Genomic DNA, 25000 nt, shown 5'->3' on the forward strand with positions numbered 1-25000 from the left:
GAGAGATATCCACGGCGGGAATAGAATAGAGTGCATTAAAAACTCACCAAACGTCCAAGAGGATGGAGACAACCGCGTGGAGTTGACGAAGTTCATCTGCCGAACGACCATCCTCTTCATCTTGGCATAACAATGCTGCACGCGCTGTCTCTAGGTTAGCTAACGCTAATTAGCCTTTAGCTAAGCTAGCTACTAGCCGACATCATCATGGCTATATCCCGACTGAACCACACGTTAGCACTCAATATTATAACGTAGCTAAAGCTAACTAGCTGTCCCTGTCTTTAGCCGGGATGGCTAGCCTGACTGAACTGTCTAACATGCAACAACTTTCATCTTCAGTCCATCTGCCGAACGATGTCCTCTTCATCTTGGCTGGCATAACCTCCAATGCTGCACACGCGAAATAGTCAGACGCTAGTGATGGGTCGGTCATGAGCGACTCGTTCATAAGAGCCGATTCATTGCCGTGAGCGTGAGTCGAATCGCTCACGTCTGGCAATGAGTCGGTTCACGCCCCCCCCCCCCCCCCCCCCCCCCCCCCCACACCCCCCGCCCCCCGCCCCCGGCACGCACACAGACACACACAATGAACTCAACAGACGCTACCTTACCTGTAACCCCTCCCTCATTGAAACCAATTCTGCTGCCAGGAACAAGTCAGACACATTCTACAACGTGTCTAATGTGAAATATATAAGCATATAAGCAAAACTAGATTTTAGGTCTGTGATGAAAAAGGGCCTCGCGGGAAGGGGGTCCTCGCAAAAAATAAAAAATAAAAAAATAAAAATTGTGCGATGCCCCCCCTTCCCGCAAGGCCTGTGCGACCGCACTGCTCGCACACCCCCTGAGGCGGCCCTGCGTGTAACACAGTATAATGTAATGAACCGAATCATGTAATAACTTGCCGGATCATGTAATAACCTGTTGGATCATATTATAAATATCTGGAATGGATAATGGAACAACATTTTCCGGATAATGCTTTTTTATATTTTTAACTTTTTTTTACTATACAAATTATATTCTCTCTCTCTCTCTCTCTCTCTCTCTCTCTCTCTCTCTCTCAGTTCAATTCGATAATGCTTTATTGTCATAACTGACATTTGTTACAATCATTATTAAACATTATTGTTAATAATAGTTATTATTGTTAATAATAATCAAGTTAACCCTTGAACTGGACATGTATGGTTTTCATTCAGTCCACTGAATGAAAACACGAGGTCAGTAGCAAGGTGACAGTGTCCAAAAACTGTCCATGCAGTTACAGATCGTGGATCAGCTCTTCCATCCTATACAGTCGGGGGTGTGTGGGGGAAGATGCTCCGATAGCCCAGCTCTTCCATCCTTTACAGTAGGGGGGGGGGGGGGGGGCGGGGGGGGGGGGGGGGGAATATGCTCCGATAGCCCAGCACTTCCATCCTTTACAGTAGGGGGGTGTGAGGGGGAAGATGCTCCGATAGCCCAGCTCTTCCATCCTTTACAGTCGGGGTGTGCGGGGAAGATGCTCCGATAGCCAGCTCTTCCATCCTTTACAGTCGGGGGGGGGGGGAGATGCTCCGATAGCCCAGCTCTTCCATCCTTTACAGTAGGGGGGGGGGGGGGGGGGGGGGGGAGAGATGCTCTGATAGCCACAGCTCTTCCATCCTTTACAGTAGGGGGGTGGGGGGGGGTGGGGGAAGATGCTCTGATAGCCACAGCTCTTCCATCCTTTACAGTCGGGGGGGTGTGTGGGGGAAGATGCTCTGATAGCCACAGCTCTTCCATCCTTTACAGTCGGGGTGTGTGTGGGGAAGATGCTCTGATAACCACAGCTCTTCCATCCTTTACAGTAGGGGGGGGGTGTGTGGGGGAAGATGCTCTGATAGCCACAGCTCTTCCATCCTTTACAGTCGGGGGGGGGGGGGAGATGCTCTGATAGCCACAGCTCTTCCCGTCATCCATCCCCCTGCTGCCACGGTATCTGGCATGTCTCCTAATAGCCGTCCAGTTGAATTCATCAAGGGAAACCAAACGGCAGGTGTGAAAACATCTCTCTGACCCTCTCTGTGCGCAGCATACTTCATCCTGGAGAACAACGCCCCGCTGAGATCAGCGCTGGAAGGTAAAAGACCAGTTTGGACGGAATTCAGAGTCGTAACCAGTGCTCATGACAACGTTGGTGAGAAAGCATGCATATTAGACTACTGTGTGTGTGTGTGTGTGTGTGTGTGTGTGTGTGTGTGTGTGTGTGTGTGTGTGTGTGTGTGTGTGTGTGTGTGTGTGTGTAGGTGTGTGTGTGTGTGTGTGTGTGTGTGTGCGCGAACATGGGTGTGAGCATGATTGAATGAATTATAGCTGGGAGGTATACTGTATATATGAAGGTATTATACCGTCACGGATCCATGCAAAGGTATTTTTACTATGCCGATATATTACATTATCGTAAAAAATATATATATATATAACATAATGTGTATTTCTAAGTTGATCAAAAGTGTTTTACTTGCAGCAGTATTGAAAAGAGTTAAAGAAAATAGAATTTGTTTTATGAAATAGTACCATGACAACTGTATTACAAGATGTGATATATCACATTGTAATTTGTACTGGAACACTACTGTCAAATACTGTTATACCGTCAAAACTAAGAGAAATATTGCGATATGATGATATTTCTGCCATATCACCCAGCCCTAGTGCAAATGTGTGTCTGTGTGTCTGTGTGTCTGTGTGTGTCTGTGTACCTGTGTACCTGTGTGTCTGTGTGCCTGTGTGTCTGTGTGTCTGTGTACCTGTGTGTCTGTGTGTCTGTGTGTGTCTGTGTACCTGTGTGTCTGTGTGCCTGTGTGCCTGTGTGTGTCTGTTCTTCTGTCTTCGTGTGCCTGTCTACTCGCTATAAAATTGTTTTGACATTTCACCTTGTTGAACAATTCAATAATATTGAATAACATATTGAATAAATATGATTATATCATTTATCTTTTATAAATCAGAACAAACAATGAGTTAAATCATTTAATTTCAAGGCGTCTATGTGCAGCCTTGATCATTCACTGTGTCCATGGAAATTATGACGAGCACAGTTATGTTTTCCTTACAAAGAAAAGATACCTTTCTGATAACAACATCACTGCACGACTCAGAATTGTTCAGACACGTTTTTGCTACCCTGTATGCACCCAATTACCAAGTTATAGCCGCATTTCCTTTCAAACTAATTAAGGTCACGGATGTCTGGATTTGGTGCAGTTATAACAAGGCACTTATAGACAAAGCTGTTTTGCAGACAGTGACATACAGGCTTAGAGCTCTTTGTACGAGTATGCTGTGGTTTATACTTTTCCCAGAATCTCACCATGATCCAGTTATCAGACAAAATAATTGTCTGTGCATTCCTAATGAAAAAAATATATATACACTTTTTATCTGAGCGGTCTTTATGTAAGGGTTATACTGGACAGGGGAGAGCGGGGTAAATGGTAACACTTTTTTGTCTCTCTCTAAAAATGATACGTGTTTTGTCTCTCTCTAAAACCGATGCCATCCCATTATGCTTCTTAGGTCCTTGTCGCAATATTGGGGAACATTTCTGAATGGATACTTAACGGTTCGGTTAACTGAGCAATCGTGCATTAGTACGACCTAGCTCCTGGTTAGTGTTTGAATGAGGAATGCTAAACAAGACTACAATGCTAGGGGGTGCTGAAAGACACATTTGGAATCCCCCTCCACCGCATAATTTTACAAATAGCCTGCAAAGAAACATAATGAACTAAAGTTCCAAGTGTCAGGGTTCCACCCTGTTGTTCCTTGACTGATTTCTGGTTGTTCAAGCTCCCCTTTCTTCCTTCCTTTTGACAGAGCTGCCTCTGAAGCTGACCTATCCTGATGGCTTCTCTGAAACCTACCACTATGGCCTTCTGCTTATTGTGTAAGTCTGTTCCTTACAACAAAACAATACAATTATACACGTTTAAAGGTGCTATAGATAACATTTCTATGTAGAGTAATCATTTAGAAAAAAGTAATACACCCTCAAAGTTTTTAGAATGGTGTGAAATAACCGTGTTGCTTTTACCCCCCAAATAAAAAAAAATGTAATCTTGCGGTCCAAAATGAATGTCGTTGTTTACATGTATGTATGCCCTCCCTACTTTCCATTTGCATCCCATGTGGAATACACCTGATTGGATAAATGACATGCTGGTGATCTAGTGCTAAATCTAATGGCTGAGTCTTATCCATAGCACCTTTAAAGATGCACAGATCCTTTAAATTTTTTTAGATTGGTTAACTCCTCTTGGAGGCGCGACTTTGACTATAGAGTTATTTGAGTGACTATAGTTATTTGTGCAGAGTCCTTTTCCACATTCTTCCCCTGGAGAGGGAGAGCTTCTCCGTACTTCCCTGAAATCTGACTTGCACACGTGTTATGTCACTAATAGGTTGAACCTTTCACAGGTCCAATATGTGGTTGACACTTGACACCTTTTAGCTTCAGCGTACACACAGATAGTAGTAGTTGGGTCAAGAACCAAAATTCCGTGACCATTCTCTAGCTAAGATGTTTTGATGATTGATTTGACTTCTATGGACCTTTTATTAAATATTTAGCCCCTGTTTCCCTCCCAAAAATCCCGGCATTTTTTGTCAGATGGCCAAATCCAAAATACCTGCTGACGCCATCTTGAAAAATTTACTTTTGATCCAGAGCACCTAGAATCATGTATGAATACACTTTTTTGTGTAAGTCAACCATGACAAATCCAATTCTGACATCAGTTTGACTCTATGACATAAATTTGACCCAGAAATCCAAGATGGCCACCATCCAGTAGAGCAAAAATGTAGATAGAGACAGTAGAGCGAAAATTTAACTTTTGAATGGGAAGGTAAGATTTGGTCTTTGGGCAGGGCTTCAGACTAACCTTTCCACTGATAGCACTGGTGCTACCATCTTTCCCAATAGCTAGCTAGCTAGCAACAACAACTAGTTAGCTAATATAGTCATTGTAGCCCTAAGTTTGGGGTTTGTTAACCCTTGTGTTGTGTTCGAAAGCTGTTTCTTTCAGGAGTTATTTTGATGATGTTCTGAGCACAGCCTTCTGTTGTAAAAAGGTATCTTGGACCATGCCATCTCGCCATTCCTTGACATGAAGAACTCCTGTTGACCTCGCTCATCCAGGCCTTCTTCTTCAACAGACTGCGAGAGTGTGTGTGTGCGTGTGTGTATGCACATGTGTGTGTGCGTACATGCGTGCATGTGTGTGTGTGTGCGTGCATGTGTGTGTTTACGTTCAAGAATAATATGCGTGTCCATATTCTGTGAGAAAGGTTGAGTTCCCGTGGGGGAGGGGTGCCAGAGGGATTGGGAGAACAGGTGCATGTTGCAAAAAGTAAGTGTTCCCGTGGAGGAAAGAGGTGGGGGTGGGGTGTCTAAAGATCAAATCTTGACTCACCCAAATTATACCCAGAGTTACTCACAACATTTAGATGCAACCTAAACAAGTACCATGCCATTGTACCCTTTCTTGGTCCCTTCCATCCATGTGTGATGATGAGCGCTATCTACAAACGCTACAAGGGGAGTGAGCTAGGAGATGTACTTGTGGCAGGAAAATTATTGACCATGGACTGAAAGGCAAGAATTACAAGAGGGGGCTGCGTTGCTTGAGGCTCATCTATGAGGCACTCATGAGTCAGATGGTAAAGGGGAGGCTCATGCCCAACCTGGCTGATGAGACAAGGGAGAACCTTGAGATTTTGAGAGATATGAGTCTCTCCCAAGAACCCCGTGCAGCTGCACATGCGGCACTGGAGGATGATACTGACCTCGAGAGCCTCATCACCAATTTATTCACCCAGGTGGAGGCCAGTGACATGGCGGACTACTGGAGGGACTTCCTGTCTATGACAGATGCACTCATGCAGAATGTGCATGCAGTACTTATCTGCAACTGGGATGAGTATGTCAGCTCTCTGCGTGCCATGCTGCCATGGATGGTAGTGTATGACAACAATAGGTATGGAAGGTGGCTGCCTGACTTCTGGGCAATGCTGACAGCTCTCCTTGCTGATCAGGTCGCCTTACTTCGTACTGACTTCACTCAGTCCATCACAGGCAACACCTACTCCAACATGGCCTGGGACATGTGGATCGAGTGTACAATGAAAAATGAAGTCTGGCTGGCTCTCCATCCTCCAGAATGAGAAGCAGCTGCTAGTGCACTCCAGAAAGGTGAACAATTTGGCCAAGATCCGGGTGGCTCACAATGCCCTGGCCAAAAGGATGAGAGAAGATGAGCAGCGCGTGCAGGACCTGGTCGCATGCATGCATGAGTTTGATTCCTTCCCATTTGATCCAGCCTCACCCACCCTCTGCACCCTACAGTCAGCCATGCCTGCCTCCGATGAACTCATCACAGACTTCAACTCAGCCCATGCTGTGGGAGACCAGCTTCTTGCAAGACCGGGTGTTCAGTAAGAAAACCTCCCTACATGCACCTGTCCCTCTGAGCAAACGCTTGACATTTGCCAAGCGGCCCTGCATGGAGAAGCCCGGGGAGGAACTCAAAGCAAGAGCTGCTGAGATGGAGCGGAGTGTTCTCAAGACAGTGATCGACCTGGTTGAGGTCAGTCAACTTGTGAATCTCTCCGAGTTGCTGGAACATCGTGTTGTTGAGGAATGTGTGGCCTTATTCAACTCCAATGGCACATATAGGAAGACACAGAAGAGCCAGCTCATTCAGAAGCTCTCTCTCCAATCTGTAGATCTGCAAGAACCCTACACCGCTCTTGTCAACATGGGCATGATCTGGAGGATGGCAATAGTCCCGGCGACCATTTGCTGCATGTCTTCCCTACCTCTCCTCCTGTTCTCCCTCTCTCCCTCTATCGGTCCTGCGTGGCAAAAAAAGAAAAAAAAAGTTAAAAAAAAGAAAGAAAAAAAGAAAAAAGTGGTTTCATTGTTAATCTGTGCAAGTTACAGCTATTTAAAGGGGAACTATTTTACTATTTCTTTCACTATTTGGGCACTTTTACACAATTCCTGTGAGTCTATGGAACACCTCTGTAATATATATATATTTTTTTATTCATTGTTTTGTATTTCTAATCAAGTCCTCAAAAACAGCATTTTTCTACCTCAAGATCTCGAGCTGTTTTGAGCCTGGGCTCCTAAACCACTGCGCAGCGTCGTCTTCGCCTGAACATTAACATGCAGCGGTGTCTTTATGACATCACATATCAGCACATTTTCAAATGACTCAGTTCAGTGAGGGTGAATATTGTGAGAGGAGAATTGGAAGAATGCGCCAATATGAGAATTTTGAGACATAGATCATATTAATATAAGTTTACATAGCTAGGAAACAATGCTAAACACTCAAAAAGGCCATTTATAAGATAGTTCCCCTTTAAGAGAGCGTATTTTGAAGTATAATTAGTTATCTTATCATACTGTACATTCATCAATTATTTTGCTGAGATCCTTATGAAGGTAGTTTGTTTAAAGTACAGCAGTACCATGGTAAAATTGGTTTTGACATTAAAAGTTATATTTTCGCTCTACTAGATGGTGGCCATCTTGGATTTCTGGGTCAAATTGATGTCATAGAGTCAAACTGATGTCAGAATTGGAATCGTCATGGTTGACTTACACAAAAAAGTGTATTCATACATGATTCTATGTGCTCTGGATCAAAAGTAAATTTTTCAAGATGGCGTCAGCAGGTATTTTGGATTTGGCCATCATGCCGGGATTTTTGGGAGGGACACGGGGGCTAAATATTTTATAAAAGGTCCATAGAAGTCAAATCAATCATCAAAACATCTTAGCCAGAGAATGGTCACAGAATTTTGGTTCTTGACCCAACTATAGGCATGGAAATGTATCGAAAGAGTAATACGCTGCGTTCAGAGGAGTAGCGCGGAGTGAGATACAATACTCAAGTGTCAGAGCTGCAGTGACGTCTTTCAACTTGCTCACTCAGAAGTACAATCGAGTGTGCCCTTTTGATTTAGCTTCACTGCAGCACTGCTGCCTTTCATGCCGGCGAGCGCAGGACCCCGCGACTCGGCCCGGGTCAGAACCGGCAACAACGCTAGAATCCAGATAATTTCGCTACGATCGGAGAGAGAGGGCCCCGTTTTTTAAAATCCACATTTTAAACAAGCCTCATTTTAATCCACTTTTCCCTCCTCGTGTTGTAGCATCGAAAGGGTGTAATTGGTCCATGGTGTCATTATTAGAATGTACTTGGTAAAGAATTGACCTTATTTGGTGGTTCAGGGGAGTTTTCATTTATTTGACAGATTACATTATTAAGAGTGGTTGACCCTGAAAGCGCCTTTGTGTGTCAAATTATGAAGCCACTTGTCTGTGGCTCCATTAGTGAAAAGGGTTTCACCAACCAAGGACTTTCTATATATATCATTCTTGTTTCTCTCCTTCATCTCTCTCTCTCTCTCTCTCTCTCTCTCTCTCTCTCTCTCTCTCTCTCTCTCTCTCTCCTCTCTCTCTCTCTCTCTCTCTCTCTCTCTCTTTCTCTCTCTCTCTCTCTCTCCCCTGTCACTCTCTCACCTGTGTATCTCACTACTATCTCTCTCTTCTGTCTTTTTTCTCTCCTTCTCCTTTATCTCTAGCCTTCATCTCTCCTTTCGCTCTCGGCTCTTACCTCCCTCCTGCCACCCTATCCTTTTTGTCGCTCTCTCAGTCCCTGCCATTCTCTCTCAGAAACACCCTCTCTCTCTCTTTCTCTATCTCTCTATCTCTCTCTCTCCTCTTCTCTCTGTGCCTTGAAGGATTCAGAGAATAACTGACATCCTATTAATTATTGTGTGATCAAATTGTCCCGCTTCCCTCTTGACCATCTCTCTCACCCTCTCTCTCTCCCCTCCCCCTACAATCTGTCTTGCTCTCCTTCCCTTCCCTTCTCTTTATCACTCCTCCCCCTATCCCTCCTCTCCTTTCTCTCGTCCCACTCTCTCTCTATTCATTATCTTTCTCTCTCTCCTCTATTCCCCCTCTCTTGCACTACCCTCCCCCTCTCTCTCTCTCTCTCTCTCTCTCTCTCTCTCTCTCTCGCTATGCTGCCCCTCTGTTCCGATCTCTCTCTCTCTCTGTCTCCCCCCTCCCCCCCCCCCCCTTCTCTCTCTCTCTCTCTCTCTCTCTCTCTCTCTCTCTCTCTCTCTCTCTCTCTCTCTCTCTCTCTCTCTCTCTCTCTCTCTCTCTCTCTCTCTCCCCCACATCCCCCCTCTCTCTCCCACTCTCTCTCCACACAGTGGCACTGTTCCAGAGGGCCAGACAGTGACTAGTGAGTTTGGTCTGGGGTGGGACTGGGTCCTGGTCGGGACAGAGCAGGTCATCGTGGCCCAGCTGGATGGCAGGGGGTCGGCGTTCAGAGGTCAAAGGTCAGATACATTATGAATTTCTATTTTTTTTACCACATCAATGTAATAATAATAATAATAATAATTAATTTAATTTATATAGCGCTTCTCAATGACCCGAAGTCGCTGACAATAGTCGGGAGCAAAGTAAAAACAAAGAAACAAAAACAAAGAAACAAAAACAAAGAAGCAACAAAGAAACAAAAACAAAAGGAAGATGAGACCATGGGGGGAACAGGGAAGACAGCATGATAGCACAAAAGACAGGAGACAGAAATAAATCAGGTTGGAGGGGGGGGGGGGGGGGGGGTTATGGGTGGGGAGGGTTGAAGGCAAGGGAGAACAGGTGGGTTTTGAGGCGAGCTTTGAAGGTGGAGAGTGTAGGGGAGTCTCTGATGGACTGAGGGAGGGAGTTCCAGAGTCGGGGTGCAGTGCGAGAGAAGGCCCGATCACTAAAGTTTTTGAGTTTGGATGTCGGGACAGTGAGGGAGGCAGTGGAGGAGGACCGGAGGGAACAGGTGGGGCGGTAGGGAAGAAGGAGATCAGTCAGGTAGGGGGGGGGGGGGCAGGCTGTGGAGGGCTTTGAAGGTGAGGAGTAGTGTTTTAAAGTTTATGCTGTGTTTGATCGGGAGCCAGTGGAGAGAGTGGAGGACAGGAGTGATGTGTTCACGGGACCGGGTGTTAGTGAGGAGGCGGGCGGCTGAGTTTTGGACCATTTGCAGTTTATGGAGGGAGCGGGAGGTGATGCCAGTGAGGAGGGAGTTGCAATAGTCCAGGCGGGAGGAGATGAAGGCGTGTATGAGGGATTCAGCAGCAGGGGGGGAGAGGCAGTGACGGATTTTTGCAATGTTGCGGAGGTGAAAGTATGATATTTTTACGATGGAGCGGACGTGGGGGTCAAATGAGAGGGTGGGGTCAAGGAGGATACCAAGGTTTCGGACTAGGGGGGAGGGGGTGATGGTGGAGTCATTGATGGTGAGTGTGATGGGTACGGATCTGGTGAGGGTGGTTTTGGTGCCAATAATGAGAAGTTCCGTCTTGTCACTAATTTGAGGAAGTTGTGAGTCATCCAGGTTTGGAGTTCGGTAATGCAGGATTCAATGTGACTGAGGGGTGGGCTGTGGGGGGATTGTGTAATGATGTAGATTTGGGTGTCATCAGCGTAGCAGTGGAAGTTGAGGTGGTATTTACGGATGATGAGAATGTAGCAGATGAAGAGCAGGGGGCCAAGGACTGAGCCTTGGGGGACCCCCTGTGTGACTGGGGAGGGGGAAGAGGTGTGGCCGGAGAGGGAGATGAATTGGTGTCTGTCTGTGAGGTAGGAGGAGAACCAGCCAAGTGCTGTGCCCTCAACACCCAGTTGGTGCAGCCTTTCGAGGAGGATGGAGTGACACACTGTGTCAAAGGCTGCACTGCGAGTAGGATCAGGATGTTGAGGGCACCGGAATCAGCGGAGATGAGGAGGTCGTTGATGACTTTAACCAGTGCAGTTTCGGTGCTGTGACCAGGACGGAAGCCAGACTGAAGGGGTTCGTAGAGGGTGTTGGACTGGAGATGGGAGTGGAGTTGGGAGGCAGCAATGCGTTCGAGTGTTTTGGAGAAAAAAGGAAGATTGGATATGGGGCGATAGTTGGAGAGGTTGGATGGGTCGAGAGTGGGTTTTTTGAGGACAGGGGTGACAGCGGCGAGTTTATAGGGGGAGGGGATGTGGCCTAGGGATAGTGACTGGTTGAAAAGGGCGGTGAGGTGGGGGATGAGAGCAGGGAGGCAGGCTTTGGTGAGAGTAGTGGGGAGGGGGTCAAGGGAGCAGGTAGTGGTCTTGGAGGTGGTCATGAGGTCCATGATGAAGGAGGAGTCGACTGGGGCGAAGGCAGTAAAAGGGGTGGGAGGGATGGAGTCAGGTGGGGGGAAAATGATAGTGGGGGGGGGGGGGGGGCGAGGGTGGGGGAATTGGCGATGCGGGCAGTCAGTGAGCTGTTGATTTGAGATATTTTATTATTGAAGGAGAGGAGAAACGAGTTGCAGAGGTCAGGGGAGGAGAGTGAGTTATTGTCCGGGGGTTGTAGGAGTTTCTTGACAGTGGAGAAGAGGGTCCGGGGGTTGTGGTTGCTGCTGTTGATGATGGTGGAGTAGTGGGCAGATTTGGCAGCTTGAAGTGCATCACGGTAGGAGGAGACGTGCTGTTTGTGGAGGTCGGCGTGGATGGTGAGGTGGTTTTTTTTATAGAGGCGTTCTAGTTGACGGCCGGTCTGCTTCATAGAGCGGAGTGTAGGGTATAATCACATGTAACTTCCCATGTAAACAAACCTCTTACAGCCACAAAACACTTAAAACTCATCTTTACCTATTGTCTAGTGTTAGTCCTTCAGCTAGCTTAGTCAACTATGAGAATGAAAACATGTCACCGTTCTTATTGTTGCTGGTGGGGCTACCCATTTATTTGGATCACTGATTGTGCCTTTAAATTAACATGTGCAGTGTCCGACCTTTGGTCCTCAGCAATACACCTGCCCCGTGTGAATTGATCGGAAGAACGGCCCCTTGATATTTGCTTTGTTGTTGTTATGGCGCCACCACCTGGCCACATGGCACCAAATTCGACACTACACTCCCCTGGGCCATCAGTAACACATGCACTGAGCGTGAAGTGGATCGGATGAATGGTTCTCGAGATACAGTATGCATATTAGGCCAAAAAACGTAAAGTTAATTTGTCATAGTGCCACCATCTAACCAAATGGGACCAAATCCGCACTCCGCCAGGTCCTCAGCAATCAGACACCCACCGAGCGGGAAGTCGCTTCTCAAGATATGTGCGTCACACGCACACACACACACGCACACACACACACACACACACACACACACACACACACACACACGCGCGCGCGCGCACACGCACGCGCACACGCACACGCACACACAGACACACACAGATTCCCTCCTTTATAGTTAGACGATCAAGCAAAAAGAGTCCATACCAGATTTCCCTGCTAGATGAGAATATGACCCTGTTTGGTCTCATTTGTAAAAGAGGTTTTAATCTCAACGTGTCTTCCTAGTTAAATAAAGTTTAAATAGAAAATAACATTTATTCATATATTGTAATAATATACCAGTGCATTACCTAATTTTCATTCTTATTGTTATACTCTCCTTAATTAATTATTAATCACTCTCTGTAATTACTGCCATTATTTTTAAGTGAGATGTAATCTCTATGGCGTTCCGACTCTTCTCATTTCTCATGAACTAATGACGTCTCTTCTGTCACGTCTCAGGGTTCTACAGCAGCTTCACGAGAGGATGGGTTCAGTGGACGTACTGGACCAGGTCGCAGCACTAGAGTATGTGCACGCACACATGCACGTATGCACGCACATGCATACGCACACGCACACACAGGCTTGATTCTATGAGCATACGTGATCAGATAGCACTATACTGTAGTTATCTCAGGGGTTTCGTCTGGAGAGGATTATGCGATCAGTTGCGTCTGTCGGTGTGTGTGTGTGTGTGTGTGTGTGTGTGTGTGTGTGTGTGTGTGTGTGTGTGTGTGTGTGTGTGTGTGTGTGTGTGTGTGTGTGTGTGTGTGTGTGTGTGTGTGTGTGTGTGTGTGTGTGTGTGTGTGTGTGTGTGTGTGTGTGTGTGTGTGTGTGTGTGTGTGTGTGTGTGTGTGTGTGTGTGTGTGTGTGTGTGTGTGTGTGTGTGTGTGTGTGTGTGTGTGTGTGTGTGTGTGTTACGATTCGGCATGACAGAAGGACCCAATATGCGGTTGACAGTATTCTCTCTCCCAGGCATGAGTTGATCTTGGAGCGTTACATGTGTGTGTGTGTGTGTGTGTGTGTGTGTGTGTGTGTGTGTGTGTGTGTGTGTGTGTGTACAGTATGTGTGCAGCATATCTCGCCAACTAAAAGGCAGAGCGACCTATTGTCATTGCTAGAAGTATACCTATTCAATGAAAACAATTATGCATGAATTGTCCATTGAAATAAGCCCCATCTCCTCATGCTTGGAACCTGTTTTTAACATGCTTCCTATCACCCTTCCTATGCTTATTTTCACCCTTCGTGTGCATCCCAACATACTTCCTGTGCTTCCTAACATCCTTCCTGTGCTTCCTAACATCCTTCCTGTGCTTCCTATCACCCTTCCTGTGCATCCTAACATCCTTCATATGCTTCCTAACATCCTCGCTTCCTTTCACCCTTCCTATGCTTACTCACATCCTCCCTGTGCTTCCTAACATGCTTCAAATCACCCTTCCTATGCTTCCTATCACCCTTCCTGTGCATCCTAACATACTTCCTATGCTTTCTAACATCCTCCCTATGCTTCCTATCACCCTTCCTATGCATCCTAATGTAGAAGGGTGGATTATCCCTGCTTGTGGGAGTAGTAGTACACAGACACTGGGTAGTGGGATACTATAGAATTGGACCTATATGTACCCTCGTCTTTGGCCCGGAACGTCGTTCTGGAGGGCTTGCAGCAGGAGTGGATGGGGCCCAGGATTTACTAACCTGGGGACTGGTACTCTGGTCTCCCTCGCCTTCCAAGGCGGTCAGCAGTAGCTCCCCACACACTCTCACTTCCCCCAGTACCTCCGACAGCCCTCCCACACCAAGTGACTGTCAGTTCAATAGTATTATTGGGCTTCCCTTTAAGCAGTACCCTTCCTTGACCACCTGTATAGACCCTTCAAATGCTATTCTGTGAATGGGGTGTAAGGGTTAAATAATTATGCAGTCACAATATTTACCCAGCGGTTAGATTAGCAAATGGAAGAAACAGACACACACACAGTGCTCCCAATAAGGTCTACTTTGTATTGAAGCCTGGGAAGGTTATCAGGTACAGATAATACTAATACAGATTTATTCATACATGGCACCGGGTGCTCTCACTGATAATGTAGGGGAAACTATTCCCACCATAGGCACCGCATGCTCAATACATTAATAACACCCCGCTTGTACTAGGGGAGACCCAGGCATAAAGTAGAGAAACATTGGGAATTCAAATAACAAGAATAATAAAATACCAAAAGAAAACCAAGTAAATGTGGGCCCACGTTACCAAAATAAAACCTACACTAAAGCCGGCTTAAATTGTTTGGGGTACCCCTTAGACACTGGTTGTTAGCGTTCACTTGAATGGACGTTGATGTGGATACACGAGGTACCGTTCGTACTTAGCCAAGATGGCAGACCCACTCTTATCCCCTCTCGTCCAGGTGACAAGATGGCGTCGGCGATCCCAGCGGGCTGGGCGAACAGCATGGGCAGTGGTTAGCTGGAGGAGCGTGCTGTGATGGCGACTTCTGCTGGTGGGAAGAGGCGTCCTCTGTAACGTCTGGGGAACGTCCACTGCTGGCTGTTGCTTGCTGCTGTCGCGCGAACTGCTAATACTGTTGCTACCCTAAACACAGCTAAACTTCGGGTCTGGATGCACCCTCCTGCTATATCGGTTGTACTACTAACGCAATGTGGCTGACTATACCACCGGTTTTCAGCGCCGCGCGCCCGGTAGTCTACTGGAGTCATACGGAGCCGTTAGCAGCATGCTAATACACCGCACACTTACTACTATAACCCGTTAACTATAGACGTTAGTCCCGTTAACTCTAGACGTTAGTCCTTCCTTCTGTATCGCTTACTCACACACTATCGCTGGTACTTCTAGGATAACCCGTCAACTAGCAAGTACTTCTTATCACCCGCTGCTCGCTCCAACGGGGCTCTCCTCATAACTTCTGCAACGGGGCTCTTCCAGAGCACACGCCCGCTGTGACTGTGACTGTTCACGGTCAAGTCCACTGCCGAAGAGAGCTTCCTGGTCCTCTCGCTCCCAGGTAACTCCCTCTTCCTCGTTGCTTCCCTCTCTCCTCCGCTCCACCTGCCACCACTGCCACTTCGCCCCCTGCTGGCAACCGCCACTGATCCCACTCTAGGACCACTCCAGAAAGGGAAAAGGTGCTTCAATGTTATTGTTAGTGATCCATACTGAAGCCGGAGAAGAGTAGCACCTCACCTCGTTATTAGACTGGGCGAGCTATCCAAAGGAACACTGTTTATCACACGTTATACACACACAGGGAAAGTAACAGTTAGTTAGCACTTCTGAATACTTAGTAGAATATTCAGGCTGCTACACTAACATCCTCCCTATGCTTCCTATCACCCTTCCTGTGCATCCTAACATCCGTCCTATGCTTTTTAACATGTTTCCTATTACCATCCAGTTTTAACATGCAGAGCCGCAGAGAGTGTGTTTGTCTGTGTGTTTGTTAGCGTTAGTATGATAATGCTAATGTCAATGCTAATAACTATAAGGAGAGCGGCCAGTGTTTTTGTGTGTGTGTGTGTGTGTGTGTGTGTGTGTGTGTGTGTGTGTGTGTGTGTGTGTGTGTGTGTGTGTGTGTGTGTGTGTGTGTGTGTGTGTGTGTGTGTGTGTGTGTGTGTGTCTGTGTCTGTGTCTCTATGTGTGTCTGGCGTGCCACCTGGTGGAGATGTGTACACCTTTCTAAGCTAACAACACACACACACACACACACACACACACACACACACACACACACACACACACACACACACACACACACACACACACACACACACACACAGACACACACACAAGGTCAGTGGATGTAAAATAGTCATCACTCTGCTCTGTAGTAAAACTGGCTGTGTGTGTGTATGGGGGGGGGGCGTTAATGGAGTTGTGATTTCATTAGAACTATGAATCATTCACTGCACTGTCTGTTATTGCAAATATGACATTATATTCCCAAGTCATATTAAGATGTTTTTCTCCCCTACAGTCCAGTCACAAACCAATCACTCCACACTACGCACACAATCAAGTGATCACTCAGTTTGAACATTCCAAAGTTGCTGAAGTGGTCAATCACTGCCTCCGTGTACCGACTGAAATGGGATTTGAGACTATTGCACAGATTTCCAGTCATTTATCAATATGTATCAACAAGCACACACATCTCTCACTTAACACGGTTCCATAATTTACTCTGAGTGGCGTTGCTAGGTTACAGAGAGACGTTAGCTAGGTAAGGGGCTAAGGGGCCGTCAAAAATGATCACATAGCAAGGGCTGATGGAGGACTTAATGGACTCAGCCCCTTTTGAAATGAGCGTTTGGATGTAGCGATGGGCATTTGGAGTAATTTGGTGGTTAAGTGCTCTTAACAAATAAAAAAACATGCACTCAGGTACTTGAACATTTTAAATTAATGTTGGTCTGGACCGTGTGGAGCTGAGCATGTTGACGTCCTGCAGGCTAAAAAATAGTCTGATGTCTGCAACATTATACAGACAGGTCGACATCATGGATTCAGTTGTAACTGTAACCTTTAGTGTGGAGTCACAAATGAGCTGACTTAGCTGGAGCACAATAAAGAGAGGATCTGCACACTCAGACCTATCTGGTGAGAGATCTCTGACTGAAAGCTTGCAATAAACAGATCTGAGTGTGCGGATGCTCCCTTTATGTAGTCTAAAAACTTTTTATTTTCAGTGTCGAACCAAAAGAATTAGCAAATTTTGATTCGTATTTCACTAGTCCAGTACTGTAGGTGTAAACGGATTACTGCAGGCCCATCAGAATTTGAAACACAGATGAGAACATGAACATTAAGTTGTCAGTGATTACGGGGGCGGAAGTGTTGAGTTTGAAATCTCTCTTTTCCAGGTATCTGATGACGTTCCCATTTATTGACCGTTCACGTATAGGTGTTTATGGAAAGGTATGTTGGTTGCTGTTTATCATCAGTTTTTTTCTACCTTCTTCACAGGGATATTCAATCAATTAACCAAGCGTTATATTGCACATTTCATACAAATGCAATGCACAAACATACTCACCAAATTCAATAATAGGTTGAAATTCAGATATTGTTAATTTTGAGTGACTTGAAATCTTCTCTATCTGTCTCCTTATTTGCTAAACTTAATCCTTAAACAAGGGACTAAACACGTTTTGCAATTATGCCACAACAATGTGGAACACCCTACCCACAGCCGTAAAATAATGTGAATCCCTACCGACCTTCAAAACCGCTCTAAAAGAGCACTTACGGGAAGCTGCAATTTGAAACTGGCCCCGGTAAATGTTTCTTCCCCCTCGAATGTATATATTATCTTTTAGAAACTCTGTCTGTAAATAAACAGTACTGTATATTTGTATATCTTGTATGTCATAAATGTCTGGATGTAACAGTACTGTTTATCTGTATGTCGTGTATGTCATTATGTTATGATTAATTGAAAATGGGGGACCCTGATGTAAACAAGACGAAAGTCTTTCTCTGAATCCCCTTAACAATTGTGTGTATTGAGCCGTACTGTATTGTACCCATTCTGCAAAATGTTAATACAATTTTCAATCAATCAATCAATCAATCAATCAATCAATCAATCAATCAATCAATCAATCAATCAATCCAACTTGTAAATGTGTTAATTATTGTTAGATAATAATAAAATATTGTAATTTGGTACAGCATTCATGGTTTTTACTTATGGTTTACTGTATATTTTCCTTTCCTTTCCTTTCCTTTCCTTTCCTTTCCTTTCCTTTCCTTTCCTTTCCTTTCCTTTCCTTTCCTTTCCTTTCCTTTCCTTTCCTTTCCTTTCCTTTCCTTTCCTTCCTTCCTTCCTTCTCCAGGCTTATGGTGGTTATGTCACATTGATGATGCTCAAGTCAGCAGAGACGATAATCAGATGTGCTGCGGCCCAGGCCCCTGTTGTTGACTGGACCATGTATGGTGAGGCCACACACACACACACACACACACACACACACACACACACACACACACACACACACACACACACACACACACACACACACACACACACACACACACACACACACACACACACACACACACACACACACACACACACACACACACACACCAAAACAACCTTTTTACGAAGGGTAAATTAAAAGTGACACATTTTGTGTGAAGTGACGTTATCAAGCCAAATATTTACATTTACATTTAGTCATTTAGCTGATGCTTTTATCCAAAGCGACTTACAAGTTCACCCATTCACTCACACATTCACACACCGACGGTGGAGGCCACCATGCAAGGTGCCAACCTGCTCATCGCTGGGAGGAGCCGGAATCTAACCGGGAACCTTTCGATTTCCAAAGCAGTTATGGGAAAGCCTCCTGTTGGCTTCCCCAGTGTTTTCAGATGAAGAAGATCTGACCCTAGGATGTCATTCTGATGCAGTGAATCCTGAAAAACACAGGATTCAGTGTTGCTATTTCAGTAACACTGGCACTATAAGGTTTGGGGCGATAATTCAATATTACAGTTTTAAATTAGATTAGATTAGATTATATTCGATTCGATTTGATTAGATTAAAATGTATTATATACAGCACAAGTACAGTACAACGAAAAGAAGTTTGGCATCCAACCAGAGTGCAAATGTAACAGGAAAGTGCAATAGTAATATACAATGTACAGGTTAAACTGGGTATAAAGTATATAAATGAGTACAACTCGGTGTAGTGCTAATCAGATGTATGTAATATGTACAGTGATACAGGTATAAAGACAGTATGGTCGTGGTCATACTTGCCAGCAGCGTAGATTAAGTATCTACATGTAAAACGTGTTCAGAGAGATGACAGCTGAGGGACAGAAGCTGTTCCTGAGTCTGCTTGACTTGGAGCGGAGGTTCCTGTAGCGTCTCCCGGAGGGGAGGAGGGGAAACAGTCCATGATTGGGATGAGAGGTGTCTTTAACAATGATGCGTGCCTTCCTCAGACACCGCTTGTGATGGATAGACTCAATTGCAGAGTGGTGTACCGGTGATGCGTTGGGCGGTTTTCACCACCCTCTGCTGTGCTTTCCGGTCTGAGGCAGTGCAGTTGCAGTTGTGATGCAGTTGGTCAGGATGCTTTCTATGGCACACCGGTAGAAGTTCACCAGATTCTGAGGAGACAGGTGGGCTTTCCTCTGTCTACCCAGGAAGAAGAGGCACTGGTGATACTTCTTGACCAGTGATGAGGTGTTGAGAGGTCCTCTGAGATGTGGACTCCCAGGAATTTGAAGCTGGAGACACGTCCTGTTGATGTGGACATGGGCATGTGCGACGGCTCAAGTCTTTCTGAAGTCCAGGATGAGCTCCTTGGTTTGGTTGGTGTTGAGGGCCAGGTTGTTGTTGGCACACCATGCCCCCAGGTGCTAGACCTCCTCCCAGTGGCGAATTCTCCTGGAAGCCAAGGGAAGCCTTAGTTTGACTGGCCGCCAAGCCATACTGTACATGGTGACTGCTTGACTTAAATAAAAAAAAAAAAAAAAAAATTATAAAACAATTTTAACGTTTTTTTTTGCATCCCCTGTTATTTTACCCACGCGACGCCACTGCCTCCTCCCCATAGGGAGACTCATCGTTGTTTTTGATGAGGCCCACCACCATTCTTTCTTTTGTTTATTTACACATATAAAAACTATTTAATATTGTAATCCACAAAGAGATGTGAAGGAGAATTGCCTAAAAACCCTCTAGGGGCTTGTATGTGGAATTCTCCAAGAAGCAAAATTATACTGAGATTCCATCAATATAAAATAAAAATAATTCTCCCCCCCCCCCCTCCCCAAACACACACAAGGAACATTCATTCATAATACATACAAGCAGGTCTACAGATAGACACTGAAGTAGGCACTTATGCCATTGTGTCGCCTGCAAACTTAATAATGGTGTTGGTGCCATGTACAGAAGTGCAGTCGTGGGTGAAGAGGGAGTAGAGTAGGGGGCTCAGCACGCAGCCTTGCGGGAAACCGAAACAGGGTGAGGGTGGAGAAGGTGAGATTGTCTATCCTCCTAACAAACTACTCTGTTAGTTAGGAAGTCTAGTATCCTGTTGCATACAGATGGGTTGATGTCGAGATCCTGGGCTTCCACGAGGTCACCCGGTTTGGAGATGAGTTTGGTGGGGATGATGGTGTTGAATGCCGAGCTGAAGTCGATGATCAGCATTCTCACGTGGCTATTGCTCTCATCCAGGTGGGTGAGAGCGGAATGTAGCACTGAGGAGATAGTGTCCTCTGTGCTCCTGTTCTCACAGTAAGTCAATTTGGTGACTGTCCAGTGAGGGTGAGAAGCCAGCATTGAGGTGAGCCAGGACCAGCCTCTTGAAGCACTTCATGATAATGGGGGTGAGTGCAACAGGGCGGAAGTCATCGAGGCTCGAGGCAGAGGAGTGTTTTGTGCTGTTTCGTGCCGTTTATCGTGCCGTATCTTATCGAGATCAAATTGGGACGAGATTATCATATTGTGATACCTTTGTGCACAATTATGTCATCTAAATGAATGAAAATAAACAACCACATATTAACGAAATCTTCGATATTTGGGGGATGACATTTGAAAATTACAATGTTTTTGGTTTGAAATCACACTTTACATAAACTGGATTATTTATCTTGTGATGTTGCACATGTGAACAGATATGGTGATATATACATATAGATATAGGAAAACATTCCTGATGACGATATGCATTTCTTGTATCGCCCAGCCCTATTACTATATACCATCCCACAATCCTTACTAAACTAGACATACTGTATTATATTATATACCACCCCAAGGTCCTTACTAAACTAGACATACTGTATATGTTATATACCACCCCAATGTCCTTACTAAACTAGACATACTGTATATGTTATACCACCCCAAGGTCCTTACTAAACTAGACATACTATGTGATATACCACCCCAAGGTCCTTACTAAACTAGACATACTGTATTATATTATATACCACCCCAAGGTCCTTACTAAACTATACATAATGTATATGTTATTATATACCACCCCAAGGTCCTTACTAAACTAGACATACTGTATTATATTATATACCACCCCAAGGTCCTTACTTAACTAGACATACTGTATATATTATTATATACCACCCCAAGGTCCTTACTAAACTAGACATACTGTATATGTTATTATATACCACCCCAAGGTCCTTACTAAACTAGACATACTGTATATATTATTATATACCACCCCAAGGTCCTTACTAAACTAGACATACTGTATATATTATATACCACCACAAGGTCCTTACTAAACTAGACATACTGTATATGTTATTATATACCACCACAATGTCCTTACTAAACTAGACATACTGTATATGTTATATTATATACCACCCCAAGGTCCTTACTAAACTAGACATACTGTATATGTTATATTATATACCACCCCAAGGTCCTTACTAAACTAGACATAATATATATGTTATATTATATACCACCCCAAGGTCCTTACTAAACTAGACATACTGTATATATTATATACCACCCCAAGGTCCTTACTAAACTAGAGATACTGTATTATATTATATACCACCCCAAGGTCCTTACTAAACTAGACATACTGTATATGTTATATACCACCCCAAGGTCCTTACTAAACTAGACATAATGTAGATGTTATATTATATACCACCCCAAGGTCCTTACTAAACTAGACATACTGTATATATTATTATATACCACCCCAAGGTCCTTACTAAACTAGAGATACTGTATTATATTATATACCACCCCAAGGTCCTTACTAAACTAGACATACTGTATATATTATTATATACCACCACAAGGTCCTTACTAAACTAGACATACTGTATATATTATTATATACCACCCCAAGGTCCTTACTAAACTAGACATACTGTATATATTATTATATACCACCCCAAGGTCCTTACTAAACTAGACATACTGTATATATTATTATATACCACCCCAAGGTCCTTACTAAACTAGACATACTGTATATGTTATTATATACCACCCCAAGGTCCTTACTAAACTAGACATACTGTATATGTTATATTATATACCACCCCAAGGTCCTTACTAAACTAGACATACTGTATATGTTATATTATATACCACCCCAAGGTCCTTACTAAACTAGACATACTGTATATATTATTATATACCACCCCAAGGTCCTTACTAAACTAGACATACTGTATATGTTATTATATACCACCCCAAGGTCCTTACTAAACTAGACATACTGTATACATTATTATATACCACCACAAGGTCCTTACTAAACTAGACATACTGTATATATTATTATATACCACCCCAAGGTCCTTACTAAACTAGACATACTGTATATGTTATTATATACCACCCCAAGGTCCTTACTAAACTAGACATACTGTATATGTTATATACCACCACAAGGTCCTTACTAAACTAGACATACTGTATATGTTATTATATACCACCCCAAGGTCCTTACTAAACTAGACATACTGTATATGTTATATTATATACCACCCCAAGGTCCTTACTAAACTAGACATACTGTATATGTTATATTATATACCACCCCAAGGTCCTTACTAAACTAGACATACTGTATATATTATTATATACCACCACAAGGTCCTTACTAAACTAGACATAATGTATATGTTATTATATACCACCCCAAGGTCCTTACTTAACTAGAGATACTGTATATATTATTATATACCACCCCAAGGTCCTTACTAAACTAGACATACTGTATATGTTATTATATACCACCCCAAGGTCCTTACTAAACTAGACATACTGTATATGTTATATACCACCACAGGGTCCTTACTAAACTAGACATACTGTATATATTATTATATACCACCCCAAGGTCCTTACTAAACTAGACATACTGTATATATTATTATATACCACCCCAAGGTCCTTACTAATCTAGACATACTGTATATGTTATTATATACCACCCCAAGGTCCTTACTAAACTAGACATAATGTATATGTTATATTATATACCACCCCAAGGTCCTTACTAAACTAGACATACTGTATATATTATTATATACCACCCCAAGGTCCTTACTAAACTAGACATACTGTATATGTTATATTATATACCACCCCAAGGTCCTTACTAAACTAGACATAATGTATATGTTATATTATATACCACCCCAAGGTCCTTACTAAACTAGACATACTGTATATGTTATATTATATACCACCCCAAGGTCCTTACTAAACTAGACATACTGTATATGTTATTATATACCACCACAAGGTCCTTACTAAACTAGACATACTGTATTATATTATATACCACCCCAAGGTCCTTACTAAACTAGACATACTGTATATATTATTATATACCACCCCAAGGTCCTTACTAAACTAGACATACTGTATATATTATATACCACCCCAAGGTCCTTACTAAACTAGACATACTGTATATGTTATTATATACCACCCCAAGGTCCTTACTAAACTAGACATACTGTATATGTTATATACCACCACAAGGTCCTTACTAAACTAGACATACTGTATATATTATTATATACCACCCCAAGGTCCTTACTAAACTAGACATACTGTATATATTATTATATACCACCCCAAGGTCCTTACTAAACTAGACATACTGGATATGTTATTATATACCACCCCAAGGTCCTTACTAAACTAGACATAATGTATATGTTATATTATATACCACCCCAAGGTCCTTACTAAACTAGACATACTGTATATATTATTATATACCACCCCAAGGTCCTTACTAAACTAGACATACTGTATATGTTATATTATATACCACCCCAAGGTCCTTACTAAACTAGACATAATGTATATGTTATATTATATACCACCCCAAGGTCCTTACTAAACTAGACATACTGTATATGTTATATTATATACCACCCCAAGGTCCTTACTAAACTAGACATACTGTATATGTTATTATATACCACCACAAGGTCCTTACTAAACTAGACATACTGTATTATATTATATACCACCCCAAGGTCCTTACTAAACTAGACATACTGTATATATTATTATATACCACCCCAAGGTCCTTACTAAACTAGACATACTGTATATATTATATACCACCCCAAGGTCCTTACTAAACTAGACATACTGTATATGTTATTATATACCACCCCAAGGTCCTTACTAAACTAGACATACTGTATATGTTATTATATACCACCCCAAGGTCCTTACTAAACTAGACATACTGTATATATTATATACCACCCCAAGGTCCTTACTAAACTAGACATACTGTATATGTTATATTATATACCACCCCAAGGTCCTTACTAAACTAGACATACTGTATATGTTATTATATACCACCACAAGGTCCTTACTAAACTAGACATACTGCATATATTATATACCACCCCAAGGTCCTTACTAAACTAGACATACTGTATATGTTATATACCACCCCAAGGTCCTTACTAAACTATACATAATGTATATGTTATATTATATACCACCCCAAGGTCCTTACTAAATTAGACATACTGTATATGTTATTATATACCACCCCAAGGTCCTTACTAAATTAGACATACTGTATATGTTATTATATACCACCCCAAGGTCCTTACTAAATTAGACATACTGTATATGTTATTATATACCACCCCAAGGTCCTTACTAAATTAGACATACTGTATATGTTATTATATACCACCACAAGGTCCTTACTAAACTAGACATACTGTATATATTATTATATACCACCCCAAGGTCCTT

At 43.5% G+C, this 25000-nt stretch overlaps 1 protein-coding gene across 1 annotated transcript in view; it reads left to right on the forward strand.

Moving 5' to 3' along the window:
* Nucleotides 1–25000, forward strand: part of LOC311231311 (inactive dipeptidyl peptidase 10-like) — a gene marked incomplete at both ends in the record, with an annotated part of 312294 nt that overhangs the window by 245627 nt on the left and 41667 nt on the right. Inside the window, 5 exons of the mRNA XM_084317856.1 lie at nt 2063–2167; nt 3850–3919; nt 9271–9399; nt 12660–12747; nt 18063–18162. Coding sequence (XP_084173982.1) covers nt 2063–2167; nt 3850–3919; nt 9271–9399; nt 12660–12747; nt 18063–18162 — 492 coding nt within the window. The remainder of the gene's footprint in view (nt 1–2062; nt 2168–3849; nt 3920–9270; nt 9400–12659; nt 12748–18062; nt 18163–25000) is intronic.

The sequence above is a fragment of the Notolepis coatsorum genome (assembly GCF_963971535.1).
Source record: "Notolepis coatsorum genome assembly, chromosome: 1".
Classification (NCBI taxonomy): domain Eukaryota; kingdom Metazoa; phylum Chordata; class Actinopteri; order Aulopiformes; family Paralepididae; genus Notolepis; species Notolepis coatsorum.